The following is a 19,788-nucleotide window of genomic DNA, read 5'->3' as shown; positions in this document are numbered from 1 at the left end:
ATGGATAGAATTCCTCAAGAATTTGAGCCAGGTAATGAAGCTGGTCTGGTGGGCTGTTCACTCACAGCAGTTGGATGGGGAAAAAGTAGGTCAGAGTTGAGGAGGAAAGCCAGAAGGCTAATGTCAAGAGTGAGGGATTTATGGAAACCACAGAGAAGAGGCAGAGCAAAGGATCGAGGACCAAAGACCTTGGGGGAAAAGAGAAGGAGTAAGGGTGCAAATGGGGTCAGGGCCCTGGCAAAGAAGGCAAAATGTTGGAATGTTTTTCCATGGGGACTGGCCCAAAGATTCACTGAGCAGCCGCTAAAAGGCTAGGTTCTACTAAAGGTTTCTAAGACAAATCAGAAGATGAATAAAACATGAATCCTGCCTTCACTTAGTGACAAGCTTGGAAAGACAAGCTCTACAATAAGAGTTGAATAGAATGTGAGCACCAAAGCCACAGCCAACTTATTAAGACTCTAAAAATTCAAATGAGGATGAGTCCATTGTGTCTGGAACAGTCCAGTCAACTCTTGGCCAACTTCGTGCTTTTGGAAAACAATTTGAAAAGCAATATTTACGTGCAGAGAGGGACTTGGGTTTGGCCAGAAAGACAGATAGGATGTAGGCAAAGGCTATGCAATGAGTGATTCAGCAGAAGACCAGCATTCATGGAGGTGCGGGGGTGGGGCTGATGTGGTACATGGCAGGTGTGCCTGAGAGGACCAGAGAGCTCGGGCTGGTGAGCAATGGAAGATGAGGTGACTCAGGTGGGTTGGAGTCAGCTTGAGGAGTATCTTGGAGTGTTATTCAGAGGAGTCTGAGCTTCTTTCTATAGTCTACAATTAGCTACTGAAGGTTTCTGTTCAGGAGAATAACACATTGAAAATCCTGTTCGTAAAGACATAAAATGAGGAACTGGTACATAGGAAGACTGGCAAGAGGGCTAGAGTCAAGGGAAACTGAGCTGATGAGCTGTGAGGGGCTATCAGGCAGGAGACCAATGCTTAGAAGAATCTCTAGGACTTAATGATTGGTTGGTTATGAGAGATCAAGAAGAGGAGAGAATCAAAGGCCACTCCCCAGTTCTGTCCTGGAAACCCTGGAGAATGTCAATCCAACGACAAAAATAAAGTCAATCAGAAAAGATGAGGCTGATTTCTCACAAAGTATGATTAATAATCTACCCAGTACTTATAATATGTCAGGGCTCCTGCTGTTTGTTTTGCATACTACCCCTCATTCACCTCACAATGATCACATCACACAGACACTATTTTTATTGGATGCTGAAGCTTAGAAAGCGTAAGTTATTACCCAAGGCCACGCAGTTCGTAAGAAGCAGAGCCAAGATTCAAATCCAGGGAGTGAAACCAAGAAACAGACCACACTCTTGGGTGTGAATCCCTATTGCCTCTTACTTATTGAGTGGTATTATGATGGTGGTCTGTGTTCTTTAGAGTAGGGTAAGGGCAATGATGATAGCAACGTTTAGTGAATGTCTAACATGTTCCAGGGCCTTTATATATATCTCCCCCTGTGAATCAACCCTATAAGAAAAATTATTATTATCCTCACTTTACACGTGAGGGGAGGAAACTGAGGCTCAGGGAGGTTAAGTAGCTCACTCTGGGTCACGGATCAGTAATAATGAACACAGTAATAAAAATATCATCTGAAATTTATTGAGAACTTTACCATGTGCCAGCTGTTGTCTATAGTGTTTTGTGTGGACTATCTCAGATGGCTTTTATGAGAACCCTGGGAGGGAGACACTGTTCTTATCCCAGTTTTACAACTGAGAAACTGACACATGAAGTTTACACAACTTGTCTAAGACCACACAGCCGGAACATTTCAGGGCCAGGCTTTAAACCCAGGATTTTTGGCTTCAGAACCTGCACTAGATGGAAGAGCTGAAATGGAAACTCCTCTCTGCCTGATGTGAAGGGAAATGATGGACACAGGAGTAAGCATGTTGATAAGGGAAGGGCTAATTCCTGGAGATTGGAAACCTGACATGAGATTGGATCAGATCTGGGAGAAAGCGGAGAGATGGAAGAGAAGAGGGCTCAGTCCCAGGGGCAGGACGGCTCATACAGTGCCTGATGGCCTTGGTTCTCAGACTGTGAAGGAGACAGACACACAGTCATTCCCTCCATCGTAATAACCTCCATACCTTGTTCGTGATGAGGCAAAGGCTCCTTAGGGTAGAGGCCCTTGGGCTCTAGACAAGCTTGGGCTCGACTGAACTACTTTCTGGAGTTTGACAGAAAAGAATGCCCTATGCTTCTTGATATTCCATTACTCAAATTGACCTGAGCCTTTCCTGCGACAAACTAGTGGAGGGAATTCAGGGGAAGATACCCCGCTAGAAACAAAGCCTGCCTCCGAGTGATAAGAGGGGATGCTGAAAAGGGTCAAAGGGCAGCCCATGTTTTCTTCCAGATAAAGAATTGCTTCCAGATCCTTACTGAATCCATTTCCAGGAAAGATGTTTTACAAAACAAATTAATTTAAATCACACTGGTAAAAAACTTACATCTCCCTTATTGCATACCAGGCCCCCTGCTGCGTGCTTAACACATAGTAACTGGTTTATGCACCTAAGAGGCAGGGTGAATTATTATCCCCAATTTCAGACAGGAAACCAAAGCACAGAGTGGTCAAGGGACATGTCCAAGCTGATACAGTGAATGTAAACCCAGATGGAGTTGGCTTCCAGAGACCATACTCCCAACCATGACATTATTCTGCCTCTTCATGGCATTTGGCCTTCTAAGTCTTTTTTTTTTTGAGGAGGAGGAGGATTATCCCTGAGCTAACTACTGCCAATCCTCCTCTTTTTGCTGAGGAAACCTTGCCCTGAGCTAACATCTGTGCCCATCTTCCTCTACTTTATATGTGGGATGCCTACCACAGCATGGCGTGCCAAGCAGTGCCATGTCCGCACCCGGGATCTGAACTGGCGAACCCCGGGCCGCTGAGAAGTGGAACATGCGCACTTAACTGCGGCGCCACCGGGCCGGTCCCTGGCTTTCTAAGACTTTACAAAACATTTTTAATATGCTTCATCTCATTTTACTCTCCACGCTTGTGTGGGTAGGTATTATTCTCATTGTCAGTTCACATAGGATGGAAATGAGGCCAAGAGAGGTTAACGTATTGCTCAGAAATCACACAGCCAGTGACTGGTAAAGCCAAGATCTTCTGCCACAGGGGTCATGCTTTTTGCTTCCCTGCCCTGCTGCTAACTGTCTCTTAATATGGAATCTTTAGATTTTTTTCTAGAAGCATAAAAATGCAACATACCGTCTCCTTCCTGTGGATTCACTTGCAATGTAACCCTTTCCCATCGTTCACACACACCTAACCATCTCCCCCTCACCCGTTCTCTGCGTGACTTGCATCACTACGCCTTTGTTCTATTTGCAACTCATAGGCTATTGACCAAGTGTCATCCCAGCCAAAATGAGCCATTGCCTGCCAAAGGGTTTCCTGTCTGACCTAGAAATAATACACCGTCTCCTCCATCCTACTTATTCTAAGAGGGCATGAGCCACTCCCCTATCACTGAACGTTAAGTGTTCCTCCCGACCCATTTCCACCCCCAAGAGAGAAGAGTCTTCAAGGTGGCCTCTCCACAGACTAGCACTCCCCAAGGAACAGTGGCCTCCCTCGGTGCTGACACACTTGCAGCATCTCACCCCGCCACTCTCTGGGGCTTTGTCTCCTCAGATCTGCTGCAGTCTCCTGAGAGGCCCACCCCAATGGCCAAGGCCAAATTCAAGAGGCTTTGTACCCTCAGCTGGCTGACACCTTTTTTGTCTGAACACAGGTTTGCATTTGTCCCGGAGTATTCTGCCCCCAGTGAAGCAGGGAAGTCCTGCTGGCCTTCGGTGTCGTCCTGGGGAGCGGGACATCCTCCCAGTCAGGTCTGAAAATCAGTTCTCTGATTCTAAAACTATCACAACCAGATTAGTTTTTCTCAGCTGAGAGGGAGATTTAGCTATAAAAGCAGTTGTCGTTTCCCTTAACACGTCTTCGTCACTTGACCAAATTTACCAAACTGTGCGAGTTCCCCATGCTGGAAACAGGCCTGTTTTTCCTCCTGTCTTGGAGTGCCTTCCTGTCCGCCGAGGCTGCCAGCCTAACAGGTCAGTGCTCCATTCTGCACAGCAAACTGGGGGTGTGAATACGTGTGTGTGCCCCCAGATGTACCCCTCCACCATCCAGCGGGAGCTGAAATGGAGTCTCTCTTATATAGGTTTGAGTCAGAATCAGCCTCTCCTGGGTACCCTGGGGAGAAAAAAATAATAATTCATCCATCTGTACGCAACAGCTTAATGGAAAGTCTCCAAAATGCCATTTCCTCTTCTCTCCATGCTGGGCAAGATGGGGTGTTGAAATCCACAAGTAACTGATTTGTAGAAGTGATGAATGACTTTACAAATGGAAGTCTCTTCTCAGGATGTGAAGGGACACACAACTGATTTGCAGAAGAGGGTAGTGGCTTCCCTTTGGGTGTTAACAGCAAGTACCCATGTAATCAGCCTCTCTAGAGTGTGTGCCTCTCCACAAACGCCAGTGTTTAAAGTCTTCGCATTCGCTCTATGGCAAGCCCGCGAACAAAGAGCTCATGTAGCGGCTCTACGGTTTAATATCTTTTACCGTCGAAATTCTATCTACAGAATCCTCTGAGGTGGAACAGTTGATAGAGACAGGGGCCGTCCCTAAGGTCCCAAGGGCCTGTGATCTGGATTCGGCAATGAGAGTGCCTTTCTGCAGCAGTGAGGTCTGTGCTGGGATAGCTGCCACGATTGGGTGCCTATCCGTGTACAAGAATCGCTGTGGCTCCAGGCAAAACGTCAAAGCTATTTCTGTCCTTTGGACTAGTTACCTGCTTCGCCCAGGTTTCAGTCCTAGGCTCCTTGCTGCTCACTACATCTTAACCGGCATTCAAGTGGCGAGAAAGCCCCCTGAAGTTAACTAGTAACAAGGTATGCCTCCCTCGGCATTGACATTTTGATAAGTGGTACTTTAAGTCTAAATAATAATAAAAGGTGACATATACTGAAGGGGTAGCATAAGCCAGATGCTAGCCAGCTGCCTTTCATGGATGTTCTTACTAATTTACAAAAAGACTCGAAGTTAGAGACTATATGCCCAGTTTGCTCAGGCAACAGCAAGTGGAGCTGGGATTGAAAACTGGGAGGTCTGATTCCAGAGCCTGGGCTCTTGGGCACCAAGCTTTGTTGCCTTGAATACAACTGCATCTGTGGAGCATAAGGCAGGCCCCAAGAGGAGGAAGATATTTGGGGCCCCAGGAGCCTGCCTGGTCCACTTGCTCCTAGGCGGGTGTTAACTCTCCTGTGAAAGCCATGGCAAACCTTTTCTGTCATGACAGCCTGTTGCTCTGGGCAGCTGACCCAAATTACTGCTGAGCCAGGGGACCAAGCTTTCCCCACAGGCTTTGGAGGTGTCTGTTGCTGATACAGAAAGCCAGCCTGCCAGGTTTTATGACACTATAATGAAGACTACGTTACCAGAGTCCACCCTCCCGGGTCCTCGTATCCAAATCGTTCCAGCACAACATCCACTGTGTCTGTGCCTTACCCTGTTATTCGAGAGGCTGCTGAAGAGCTTATGCATTCCAGAGAAAAGGAATGCTAGTACCCTTAAAGGAAATAACAGAGGTAAACAATTTACATCAGTCTTTCGAAAAATTCTGGTTTCCTTTCCTCCACATTCTATGCCTTTTCAGCACATAACATGTTATAAAATTGTGTAAGTAGTGCTGATAATAAGCCTACCTATTTGACCTTCTGGAAAGGTAAAGAAGTATCTTAACTCACCTGATGTTTTTATTCTACTGTTGAACTTTCTAATAAACACACACACAAACACACACACACACACACCACCCCCAATGCCTGAGAATTGTTCATTTCTGTATGTGAAAATTGTCTATTACCTGGTCCATTTCAGCTAGATCTTGTTTTATTAACTACTTTAAAGGTTGTGGTCCATGTATAAACTGCAAATTCACCTGCTCCTTGCTCTTTTGCCACCCTTTTCAACCTGATATCCTCATCGGATGCCACACAGACCATCTCTAAGGAGCCAGCATTGTGAGATGGGTGAAAGCAGGTGTTGGCCTCAGTAGCAGAAAGACCCAATGTCCACGGCTGCACCCTGGGACACACTCACCCCAGAGCAGTACTCCAGATTAACCAACGTGCCTGATAGGCATTTGGTACAAATCAGACTCTAGGTGTGAGCGTTTTCTACTGCCAAAGACAAGCCTACTTCATCCAAATCACTTCTGTGTTTGTTTGTTTGTTTGTTTGTTTATTATTTAATCCTCACCTATTTCCAAATTGGATTTGAGACAACTCACAACATGAGCCATGCATATCATGGGGCCATTTAGTTGAGGGTAAACACTCAAGTGCTTTGGGATAGAGTTTTTTGCAAAATTAGGCAGCTGTTCATTCCTGCGGTTTGGCAATAAATATAGCTTTGAGCTTTCTGGCAGCCAAAGCCTAAAGGGAAACATGATGAGTTATATAGGAATAATGCAGCATCATAAAAGAAAGTCATACTTATTTATAAAAATGGGCAAACCTTTTTCTAGTACTAAAATTTTAGGGTAATATATCGCATGCTTCTTTATATAAGAGTCTTTGATACCGTAATAGACAACGTCTTTAATCATAGGTTCGGGGAAGGTGGAGGTCCATTCTTCATGGAGGCGTTTCTCATATCAACCTTCAATACAGTCTGAGGGTGTGGTATCAAATTATAATTTTCTAAGGGTATTTCATGTAATAATAAAATTCTTCTAGTTCTAATCCACAAGTAAACTAATAGAATGCAAAGTGGAAATCTAGAAAAGCTTTTAAAAAGTGCTTAACAAATGGATATGTGGCAATGGACGTGGTGAACCAAATAGAATGAGCTGTTAAACAGTATCTGAGGAACTGTAGAGGGAAGCCCTGATCCTGGGGCCTTATGTGGGTTCACGAACAACACGTCATGTAGGTCCCGGGAATGGCGTTTACTTGCGATGGGTTCTCAGCAGAATTCCCTCAGCTGTGACATTCCAAAGTGGGTGCCCAAGGATGTCCACCAAGTGAGCGGGCCTCTAGGCCTGCCACCCCCCACTTTATCACTTTTATTAGTTCCATGAGTTGGGTTTTCACATAAGATTTCAGTTGAAAAAAAGGATTTCTGTTGCTTTAAACAAAGTACATCTTTTAAAAATGTTTTTCGTTTTTTTCTTCCCACCAAAGTAATACATATACGTTGTAGAAAATGTAGATTCACAGGAAATAAAATTAGAATGATCTGTATTCTTACTGCCTATTAATAACTATTGTTAATATTTGTCTTAGTCCATCTAATTATATGCATAGACATACACAAATATATACATTCATACATATATGTAACTATACCTTTTAAATTTTTAAGTAACTTACTTTTTTCATTGAACAATTTATAGTGAATGTTTTTTATGAAATTATTCTTTTATATTATTTTTTAATGCCTAGTACTATATCATATCAACTTTCCATAATTTATTCTACCGACTTTTCGACAGTTTATAGTTCTCAATATTATTAATATGATAGCAGTGGTAATCGTTATAGATCGATATGTGGATTTCTATTTATATAACCGCCTAAAAATAAAATGCTGGTTAAAGGGAAGGCTAAAATTTCAATGGCTTGGAAAAGTTCATCCAAATTATCCTCCAGAAAATGTATATCCCTTTCTACTTTTCCAACGATGTGGGAGAGAATGTGCTCACTCACATCTTCACCACCCTGCCTCTCATTCATCCCTGCTAATTTGATAATCCAGCTCCATTTCATTCTGATTTACATTTATTATATTTTTACTGAGGAAAGCATTTAATTACATGTCACTGGCAATTTGTATTTCTCCTTTGGCGAACTCCCTGTTTATGCCCTTTGTCCTTTTTTCCTACTGAGATGCTTATCTTTGTCCCGTTGAATTTTAGGAGCTCTTTATCTATTAAGAACATTAACATTTTGACGGTCATGTAGGCTATAAATATTGTCCAACTTATGGTTTTATCTATGAAATATGTTCCACTTTGTTTGTTTAGGGAAGGGAAAAGTTTGGTAGACATTTTCAAGTTTTACGTGGTTAATTTTATCTCCTCCTTAGAAAGCCCAAGATTTTATTGGAATATGTCTAGAAGGCCCAAGTGTTTATTAATGAATGTATACTTTCTTTTAATAGTTGTCTTGTTTTATTTTTGCATTGGAATCCAACTTGAATTTGTTTTGATATGTGGTGTGGGGTATAGTGGGGATTTGATTTTCTTCCTAGATGGTTGTCCACTCATTCTAACACCCTTCACCTTTAACCTACTATGAATTTCTAATATAATGTCAATGCGTATTGGTGCATATATGTGTATGTGTGTTCTGGGCTCTCTGTTGTTCCACTGAGCTTTTGGTCTTCACTGTTTTCATCATTTTAGCTTCATGGTTGATTTTAATATGTAGTAGGCCAATCCCTCACTCGCCTTCCCCATTTTCAAGAGCTTCTTTGCTATACTCACATATTTATTATTCTGGATAGACTTGAAAATAACTTCGGTAGGTTTCAAACAGAAAATAACTTTGGGATTATGATTGAGGTTGCATTAATTTCTTAGATTAGTTTGAGGAGAAGTGGTGTTTTTACGATGTTGAGTCCTCCCACACAGGAATACGTTAAGTCTCTCCATTTATTCGAGTTATCTTTTATGGCCCTTAGTAAATTTTTATAGTTGTCTTCACATTAGACCTACAAATTTCTTGTTAAGTACTTTTTAAGCTATTTTATATTTGGTGGTATTATAATGAATGAAAACGTCTTCCATTATAGTGTTTAACTGGCTGTTGTTTGTATGTGTGCATCTAGTCTTCACTACGCTATTTGATTTAGTCTGTATAGTTTTGAAATATAAAACTAGAGCTGATGTGTAGAAATAGCAGTGACAGGCAGAAGTTATGTCAGACTGTCGGCTCCATGAGGGCTATATCAGCACCAGCAGGGTGGCTGAAGCATCCTAGAAACTCAATAAATATTTTTTTGATAAATAGAATGAATGATTTTAGCTCAACAAAAGGAAAAACTCCAAAAATCTTAATAACAGATTGCTATATAAGGTAGTGAATGCTCTGTGCCTAATAATATGCCTGTGAATTCTATACATCCGTTGGTTAGATATTCTTAAGCAGATCCACACATCAACCAAAGAATATATCATAAATTTTATTAATCTGAAACTCCATTTCCCCAACTATTCAGTTAAAATAGAAACGTGTAGACCTGAGGAGACAAAAGCCCAGTCAGGAGGAGTATGGTGGACAGATGTTGGTTTGGGCGCTTTCACTGGTAATGGCATCATGTTACTTAGGGAACTGCTCCTTCTCGGTCAGATACTGTCTTGTTAATCAAGGTGTCCCACCCTCCCCCACCAAAGAAAATAGGGACATCCAAACTAGGTCAACCAGACACTCTTTCCCTGGGTTGTGACCTTTTAGGAGGGAGACAGAAGGATGTTTAACTGTTGGCACTTGTTCTTTCCAAAAGCACAGCCCTGTTGAGACCTTCTATTTATTCCTGCCACAGATCCCTGGAGCTGCCTTTGTGCCTCCTTTCTGAGAGCTATCACTCTTCCCTCCAATAAATTTCTTTCTGGTTACAATAGCCAGAATCAGTTTTTATTGCCTGCAAACAAAGAAACCTAAATAGTACAAGGGAAGAAATAATCCACGAAGTATTTCAACAAAAGAAGCTGCATAACTTGGTGACAGATGAGAAGGGAAGAGAGACCCAAAGTCACCACAGCCTCTAGGCTAGGATACTTGGGACCACCTCATGCCAGGTGCATACTCATAGACAAACAAAAAGAATCAAGCTTTCAAAGACAGTTTGCACAGTGTTCATTATCCTTTTCAATTCAGCTTCTTATAAGATTCATCATGAACACTTCAGTGTGTGTGGGGGGGGTACTCATTACTGCATCTTCTGCTTTCACATTCAGTTCTTACTAATTTGATGATGATCATTCGATTTATTTTGATCATCTTTTACTTCAAGGGCCACATTTGCAGCCGCTTCATCTCAGTCTCTTGGAAATTGCACCTGCAAATGTTCAATAGTCACATGGAGGAACTTAGTTTTATGGAAATAAGTGGCTTTTAGACATGCAAATGAAGGTTGGCATTTCCATTACCCAGAAGTCTGATTCTCTGCTATTGGAAATATACAAGTGCAGTTTGAGAAAACTTTTATTTGGGAAGACTGGGCGGAATGTCAATTGCAAGTGAGAGGAAGCCTTTCCAGAGGATGAGAGAGTGTAGATGGAAATGGACTTCAGAGCGCCCTCACAAGCTGCAAGAACATAGAAAGAAGACAATGTGTACGGATGTGTCTGCCCTACTTACAACATCAGCCACTGAGGGGTATGTCTACGGTTTCTGGCTCCCGCTAACTTGCTGAGGGATTGGAATAAGTCGTCCTATTGCTTGGTATCTCAATTTGTTACTGCTAAGATAAAAAGATTTTATTATTTTGTAGTGGAAGGACATTGTACATGTACAGAATATGGCTTTTGAGTAAATATATGACCCTGAGATATTCTGTCTGTGAGGTACCTGTTACACATGCATACCTAATTTATGATCAGGGAGAATTTGCTTTATGCAGAGACCTATTTTCTAAAAGTCATTAGGTTACTGAGCCATTATTTTAAATTGAATACTGAAAATAATTCAGCAGTATTATTTATAGCATAATCTCTAATGGAATTGAATCCTGTCATAGAAGCTGCTTTTCCGTTTATAAAGATAACCAAAAAGCACAGCTGGACAGGTTGTTTGAAAATTCATTTTTATAATCTTTTTCCCAGCTGAGACTTCGGGGGTCAGGTTTTTGCCAGAAGCAAACTTCCAGGGGCTGTCATTAAACACCCGAAGAGTAAGATTTCCAATGGCAACATTGACACCATGTCTAATGATTTCTCAGCTTCCAGGCGCTGCTGTAATAAAGGCAGCTTCCATTTTTAGATTCCTGGGGCATATTTTATGTCCATTGCAGGCGAAGGAGGGGAGGGAGGCCACTGGCATACCTCATGTTCTCAGACAAAATGTTAAACAGTGTAGCTCTCTAGTTACTCAGCTTAGAATGATTTCCATCTAAGAAAATAAACATGTAAAAATCTGAAAGAAAAAAAGTCCCAATTATCAAATAATGCTATTAGGCTTTGTAGTCTAATTCTAGAGAGTAGGAGACTCTGAAAAAGTTTTTAAACGTGGAAGGGTAAAAACAAGTCATGCTCTCCTGTTCACTAAGGAATTGACCAAGATGGCCAAAAGAAAGAAGAACTCGGCACACGGAAGCATCAAGCGCAACATTAACAGTTAGCTCATCTCAGTGCCATCCCCCAGGCTTGCTCTCCTGTTGGTCTCAAATGACAAGGGCCTAATTACATTGTCATGATAAGGACAAGCTGACACTTGGAGGCTCTGGTCCTGCTTATCTGTTAGGTCGGTTCTTCAAAAGCTTTTGTAGAGCAAGTAGACAGGAGAAGGGAACTTGGGAAAGTCTTTCATTTTTACAAGAGGCAAGGAGGAAAGGTTTCCAAATGAAAGGACTGTTACTGGACATGTTGAGACTTTGCTTGATATGAGTAAGTAAGTTGGCTCATTACTTCTCATCTCCATCATCTCTCAGCTTGGCAAAAATTGTCTGAAACTCTTAAGAAGTCTTTTAGCTCAGAGGTGAATGTGTTCCATTTGGCTTGCCACTGATGCATTGCATGCTTGGATGGGAATATATTTTTAGATCTCAGTAAATAAAACAAATCACCAGGAGGGGACTTAGTTGGGATTGTTTCTCAAAACAAATCTGGCCAGTTTCAGCTTCTAAGTACATCTCATTAGCTGACATCTCTTAGCTTAAAACTGCTCTTGCTTTCATACGGACAGGCCATGTGAATCCAACTTAATTAGCCAATAATGCACCAACAAATGAGGTGCATTGAGTGTTTTCCAAGCCAAAAATAAAATCCAGAGGCTCAAAATATTAGGCTGTAGTAATAGGCACCCACAATTCTCAGGAGGATTAGTTAACGAACAGAGTGCGCCAAGTGCAAACAGGCAACGATGGCATCCAGTAAACACAGGTGGAAAGCGCAGCTCCTTGCATAACGACTCGTTAACTCACACCTGCACTTTCTTGAACCAAATAACTCATCATTTCAATATTCAAACAACCTTTTGCATGTAACTTGAGTAGTGGACAAATTTATCCCTCCTTTCTTCACTGGAAATGTTTTCAGTCATTATTTAACATCTCCTCATGGTGCCAGAAGGCAGAGGGAAAAAACAGAAAGTTCTTTCTTTCTCAAGAACCCATATTCTGCCCAGGCATGTAGAAACTTGTCAGAAGACAGATGGCACAAACAGTTAACGTGTAGGTGAAGTTCTGAGAAAGAGGAGTTGAAGATAATTCCCAGCTTCCTATATCAACTGGACCAATGGTTCGTTTCACCAAAATGGGGAATCTAAGTGAATGAATACTTGTAGTAGGAAGGAGGCACAAACATTAGTTCACTCAAGGACCGTCTGGCTTCTGCACATTGTGGAACCTCCACGTGGAAAAGTATAGTGGGCAATTGGACATGGACATCTGGGGAGATGTTACTGATTAGAGATATGGGTGATACTGCTCTAAATGTGTTTGCCCACTCCAAGGAAATGAAAACTGCAAAGAGACAAGGGCGAGGCGGTCAGCCTGACTAACACCAACATTTGAGGTGCAACACCAGTGATCTAAGCAAAACAGCATTTTTTTTTCTTCTCCAGACCTCAAGTTCATTTACATAAATACCCACTACTACATTATGAAGGAGATTTTTGTTTTCAAGGGAAGTTTCTAAACCTTGCAACATAGATATGAAGCAACTCCTACACACGTGCCTACACTGCGTTGTAGAAACCAGAAATACGATCATAGATCCGTCCGGTTTTCTGTATTGATGTGCTTAAATTCCACAGACTCATGAGGAATCTGCCAACTGTGGAGTTGCCAAATATGGTGAGCTAGACAGTAATTGTATTCTTTGGAATCTTGGAATCTTTCGTATTCCCTGAAGGAGTTTTCCATTTCGTTAAATCTTTGACTTCTCAGTTCCAGGTTCACGTTCAGCGGTGGCGGTAGGAAACCTGTCAGAAATGTCTGTCTTTACTAGATCAAAAATAAATAAAAGTGTGGCATGGAAAAATAACCCGTCAACTTTAAAACCCCTCAGAATACTGTCTGAGAGCAAGACACATTTTTTTTCTTTCTCACTCTCTCTCTTTCTGTGTTCTGATGATATAATCAATATTTCCTGGCCAAAAATGCAATATTCACCAGTCTTAGAAACCCCTCAGGTCTACACTTAATGTCAAAGAGAATCATGCTCCATGTGACAGACATTTATTTTTCAGCATCTGTATCTGAAGGCTTCATCAACTTTTAATGAGAAGAGAACTACTGAATAATCTTATCAGAAGCAGAGACTGTAGGTGACAATAGGTTTGGATCAGAAAATTTAAATATTAAAAGAAAATGGACCCTGCCACTCATAAATCCAGATAAACATCTATTTGTACGTGAGGATCAAAAACTAATTTCTCCTGCATTCTCTTTTCTAAGAAGATAAATATTTCCAGAAATAGAGAGTCGTTCCTTTGGCAAACCTGCATTTGAGCGCCTTATGTCTGCTGGGCACTTTTATGGGGTTGAGGGCAACACAAAGAGGGAGGTGGCAGACCCAGCCGTTGAGGAGCTGTAGGTCAAGAGGGAGATTCTGGGTAATCTAGTTGAAAGGAAGTCAACACCAACGTGAGGCTGTAATTCTTCACTCCTGTTTATGCAGACCTTGAAGCAAACGCGAACACTGAACCGTTCAGGTCACAGACACTTAAAACTGGAAGGTGCTTACAGGTCATCTGGAGCAGTGTTTGCCAGAGTTTTTTTATCTTTATTGGCAAAAAATAAAATAAAATAGATTTATCCTGCACCAACTGCACACAAGTGTAGTTTTTTGCCCACAAGGGTACTTACGTATGTTAGAATACACAAAAATTCTAACTAAATATTATGGAGTTCTTATGTTTTCTTCTACCCTCAGCGTGGTTTCTTGTATACCCCAATTTGAAGAGCACTAATGCAGATCATCTTCTTTAATTCATGGAGAAGAAAACTATAGACTGGGCAATGAATTTAATTTGTACAAATCATCCAGCTAGTTAATTTTCTGTACTATGACCGAGGGATCCCAGGTCTCCTGACTCCCAGGATAGGACATTTTTCCTTATATAATTTACAACCACACGTTGAACTTCGATCACGTAGGCACATGTTTATACATACACATATACAATATTTAGTAGCACTAATGCTCTCTGAGAGGATCCAGAAGTGGGAATCAAGGAGAACGGTGTAAACCAAATCAAGGAGAACTCTGGTAACCGAAAAGAGTTAATTGTCCTCTGAAAATTGATCTCTCTGCAAAGAATTTGCTTGCCAGCAGAATCATTATTTTTCCCAAAGAATTATGGACCTTCTCATGCTGTTTCCTAAGTTTCTTTGCTTGCCAATTAATTTGAATTTCACTGTGTACATCTTTGTGGTTTCTCAAACAGCTCTTTTAGCTAGTGTCATAAAGTGTTGGTTGTAGTTCTTGCTCAATATTGCATAAATGAGTCCCTGCTGCCAGCCCTGGGGGACCTTGCCCACCATTGAAATCTCACTGTGCGAACAGTGAAAGGCAATCTTGTATACACACATGAGTCAGAAACTCCTATTATTATTTTCTCTGGGCCACCTCTTGATTTCTTTCAGAGCTCCTTATTTATTTTAGGTCACAGATATTTTTGAGCAGGCTCCACTTTCTGCAGACCCAATGTACATACTTAGTTCCATTCATCATTGCAGCGGGACCCCATGAATACAACTTGAATTTAAGATCTTAGACATGTAACATAGTAGGTGCATTTAATGAGCACTTGTTTTTCCAGCAGAGACAGAAAAAGAATGATCAGATTTTACTTTTGTTGGGAAAGAAAATGAAGTAATATTTTGCCAGCAGACGATAGACATACTAGATGTTTTGTACTTCTAATTTTTATGAATACTAGGACTAAGAAAACAAAGATAAGTACTTTCGTACTTGTAATAGTTAGTATCACCGTTTTAAGCATAGAGTGTATTGGTTGTTTCTTCTGTTAAGTTTTGTATTTAGAAAAGTTGTAACTAATGAATTCAATGTGTATTTATTCCCTAACCTCTAATGGATTAAAACCCAAAGCGTGCTGTAAAATGCATGCTTTTCATACATGCCCTGCAGTCTCCTGCCTCTCTCCTCGTGCTCACATTGAATTCCCAAACCCTGACTCTGCATCCCCAAATTCTTCTCATCTTTCAAGACACAAATGCCCCTGTGTCCTTTAGGAAAACTTTCCCCTCCTCTCCCCCACCTTCCCCAGCCCGAAATCACTCCCCATCAGGATTCCTATTTTCTTGTCACCTTCTACCTGCTGTTATATGTCTTTGTGTACATGTTGTCTCTGTTAGGAAATAAAGCTGCTTGAGGTCTAGGACCGGATTTATTCATCCTGTGTTCCTCATCACCACAACTGGTGCTTTGTTTATTAAATGACCTCAGCCGATAAATAGCCTTTGAGTGGATGAATAGAAGATACCCAAGCTAACTTGCAGAAATCTGATACCTTAACTGTAATATTACTGAGTATTGTCTAAGTTTGGATTACTACCAGCAAGGAGCACATTTTCACCTCTTTTCCTTGATGCAAGAGTTAATGTGGAAGGGAAGGCAACAATGATTAAAGGCGTAGAATATGCGAGACCCGTACTAGATGCTTCATGTTTCTTCCTCTAGAAAATTGTTAAATAAGAAATGTTGTTGTATTTTCCCATGGAATGAGCTTCTTTATTTCTTCTTTTCGTGCCTTCTTCCTTTCATTTACTTCTAGGAATTATAGCAAAATCTTAGATTTACTGACTTATTAGTATTAAGTTTATAAAGCATTTTAATATCCATCCTATTACTTTATACTCAGCACAGACCTGCGAGACAGGTGGGTGCTCTCCAAATGAGAAAACCGAGTCTCAGCAACATCACCCATTTTATACCTTCAGCCACTGCTGGAGAATGGCTGCCTGGGAAGGAGGGAGACCTGGCAGGCATGACCACGCTATTATTTTACGACTTTTAATTTTACTGACCAAATCTTTTTTTTTTTTTCATGTATTCTCTTTGGCTGGTTTTTTTTTTCATTTTTCTTTATTAAGATTTTAATTCTTTCTCTGGATCCATTTTTATGTCTCGTGTCTAGTTTCTTGAGGCAAGTAGTCCATTTCTTTTCTTTTTCTTTTTTCTTTTTTATCATTTATTTTCCTTCCCCCCCCCAATAGAATGCATGTAAGACTATAAACTTTCCTCAGAATAATCCTTTGGTTATCCCATTGGTTTTGATAAGGAATGTACTATACAACTATTGTTATTTATTTCTGCATAAGCTAAAATTTCAAATTTGATTTCCCCTTCAACTCCAATTTTATTTAGAAGAATACATTTAAGAATTCCTGATGGATACTTTTATGTATCTATCCTTTTTGTTAATTTCCAATATTATAACATTGCGATCAAAGGATATGATTTGTTTCCTTTCTTTTTCTGGAAGGGGAAAGAATTTATTGAACTATTTGATAGTGAAATATATCATCAATTTTATCTCATGTAAGTAATTTCTTTCACATTCTAGTATGGCTGTGATTAAAAATAAATAATTTAAAAATAAAGAAAAAATTTTTAAACTCCTCAAATGTCCTTGATAGATAATTGCCCCATGTAACTAAAATTACTTCATGGGATCTTCATGTTAATTCTGGAAAGTAACAAAAAGAAAAATGGAGAATAAAACACGAAAATGTAATTTTAAGGCATTTTTTTATAGTTATCAAAAGACATTATAAAGCCAAGAAAAAAAGGAAACAAAAATTGCATTGTTCTTTTAGAGCTGTCTTCTAATTGTCCCAAGATGCTAAAGAGGCAAGAATAAGGCAACAGTCTCTTTGTAGGAACATACAAGGTAAAGACCAAGCCATAGCAAGGATGAGTTGATACTGAGTACCAAAGTGTGGGTCAGAGACTTGCTTCTCAAAGCGTCATCCTGGGACCAGTGGCCTTGATATCCCCTGGTAGTATAATTGCAGAATCTTGGGCTCCACCTCAAACCCCCTGGAGCAGAATCAGCATTTTAACAGATTCCCAGGTGATTTGGACGTATATTAACATCCAGGAGGCATTGGGTAGATGCCAAAATCTCTCTTGCCCAACGCAGATTCTTGGGCCACAGTTGAGCTTCTAGATGGGGACAAGTGGCTTCTGACGTATAGGGAGGACAGAAGGATAAGCTGTAAATTAAGCACAACCTGGGAGTGACAAGAACAGGCAAGACAGACCGGTGAGAAACAGCGGTAAGAGAGATGAAAGGGTGGGTTCGTCTGAGGAGAGGCGCTTCTGGCGCTCAGACGCGGATGTCAGAATTCCCCATTTCCAACGTCCTTTGACCTGAAAGTTTGTGGTCCAAAGATTTACAACCATCCTTTTCTAAAACAGGAGACTTCCTGAGTTTATCTTTAAATCTCCTTGCTTACTTGAAAAAAATACTTTTGATTAGAAGGTGTGGTAATACGTTTTAGAATTTTACTTTGAAAGGGTTGTCTGTCTAAAATTGAAAAGATATTTGAAAGTGTCTAAGTTTATCTTGTCTTTTTAAGAAAACTGAGCTGTCTCTATTCAAAATGTGTAAAGGTTTCATCTGGAACCAGTGTTATTTCCTTGTCTGAACTTAAAAAAAAAAAAAAAGACTAAATTGAGGTATTAATCCTAGTGAACTAACAAAATAATGTATGGGAAAATGACAAACCCACAGAATTGAAGGAAATCCAAAATTCCGCTTTATGAAAAGAATTCTTTCTACAACAGCTCTGGCAGATGGTCATTCAGCCCAAACATTTCATGTGATAGGGAACTTCTCACACAGCGAGGCAGCCTTCCACTGCAGCATAGCACTCATATTTTGGAAAGATCATGCGATTGGGAATCAGAAAACACATTCCTAGTCTGGGTCATGCCTCTTGAGTAGCTCTAGGCCTACCTTACTCCTGTCCCCAAGCCTCTTGTTCCAATCTAGAGACTCAGACTCATATCACTTTTTAAAAATACCAATTCTAACTGCAGATCGGATTGAACTGGGCATGAGTCCATTCCTCTAGGACTTGATATGGGTCTCAGTCGCCACTGGTGTCCCCCACTGTCCCAGTTATTTATTTCTTTTTTGAGGAAGATTAGCCCTGAACTAACATCTGCTGCCAATCCTCCTCTTTTTGCTGAGGAAGACTGGCTCTGAGCTAACATCCATGCCCATCTTCCTCTGCTTCATACGTGGGACGCCTACCACAGCATAGCTTGCCAAGCTGTGCCTTGTCCACACCTGGGATCCGAACTGGCGAACCCCGGGCTGCCAGGAAGCAGAACGTGCACACTTAACTGCTGCGCCACTGGGCTGGCCGCCCCACTGTCTCAGTTATAATGGGAGGATATAATTGGATCTTATTTCCAGATGACAAGCCTCCAGTGGTTTCAGAGAACCATCAAAGTTAGAATGACAAGGGACTCACAAGAGAGTACTGGTCAGGATTCAGTCAGGAAAAGAGGAACTGGTTGGTTACTGACAGAGTTTAATGCAGGAAATTGGGAAAACAGGTGATGGAGAGCCAAAAAAATAAAATGGGGCACTGAGGCAACACTGAGGTAGTAATTGCAGGAAGCAGCGTGAGCCCTCGGAGTGGAGGAGCAAAATGAAGAGACTCTGGAAGCTCCTAAGAGGGAACCGCTGAGCTGGGACCCAGACCTCTGAGGACACTCCCTGGCCGCCGTTACTTCCTCTGAGGGCGTCCCATGAGGCTGGTCTGGAAGTGAAGGAAGAAACAAAAACGGAGAGCAAGGCTGGAACCAACTGCCAAAGCTATGGTGCAGAATCATCGCTGAGATGCTGCTGACAGGAACAGCCAGTAGACAGGAAGGAGCAAAACGTCCCCTCCCCCACTGTGTCCCAGCTTCCTCTGGGGCTTTGTATTGGGCTCTGGCAAAGCAAGATGTGGTCTTGCAGAACCCCAGACCCAGGATCGCAGAATGAGCCCAGGAGGGTGGGTTTGGAGCTGAGACACTAGTTTGCTGACTGGCGTCAAGAACTTTCGGTCCCCCTCCCTTCTATATGACTGAGAACCTAAGATCCAGAGCATGTAGGAGGGTTTTCTGGGGCCCCACATAATAGTGGTACAACCAGTGCCAGCAAGCAGAGGTGTGTAAAGATATAATGACAATTAAAATGTAATTGTTTTTATGAGGTAGAAAACTGTCAACTCTGAATCTGTTTAGATGGCAGAGTATTATGTAGGTAATAGTAGATGTGTTTAGATGAGACATTTTCAAAACGTATTTTGGCTTATAAAAGTCATCCTAATTATGGTAATTTGTGTGAGTTAATTAATTCCGAAGCTATGGAATTATGATTTTGTGTGCTAACACTAAGGGTCAGATCAACTTGGTTGCTTTCTTTTAATTACAAACTAAGCCTCAGGTCATGTAGGCACACTCTTCATTGTTTGTTGCTTGTGACATATCTGTTCACAAAACTC

At 41.2% G+C, this 19,788-nt stretch overlaps 1 protein-coding gene across 1 annotated transcript in view; it reads left to right on the top strand.

Annotated features, from left to right (window-relative positions):
- SLC9A9 (solute carrier family 9 member A9) overlaps positions 1 to 19,788 on the top strand; it is a 511,724-nt gene that overhangs the window by 237,155 nt on the left and 254,781 nt on the right. The window contains exon 8 of the mRNA XM_014852057.3: positions 4,034 to 4,139. Within this exon, the coding sequence (XP_014707543.2) occupies positions 4,034 to 4,139 (106 nt within the window). The remainder of the gene's footprint in view (positions 1 to 4,033; positions 4,140 to 19,788) is intronic.

The sequence above is a fragment of the Equus asinus genome, chromosome 21 (assembly GCF_041296235.1).
Source record: "Equus asinus isolate D_3611 breed Donkey chromosome 21, EquAss-T2T_v2, whole genome shotgun sequence".
In the NCBI taxonomy this organism is placed as follows: domain Eukaryota; kingdom Metazoa; phylum Chordata; class Mammalia; order Perissodactyla; family Equidae; genus Equus; species Equus asinus.
The sequence above is the reverse complement of the archived record's forward strand: the minus strand, read 5'-3'. Positions and strand labels throughout refer to the sequence as shown.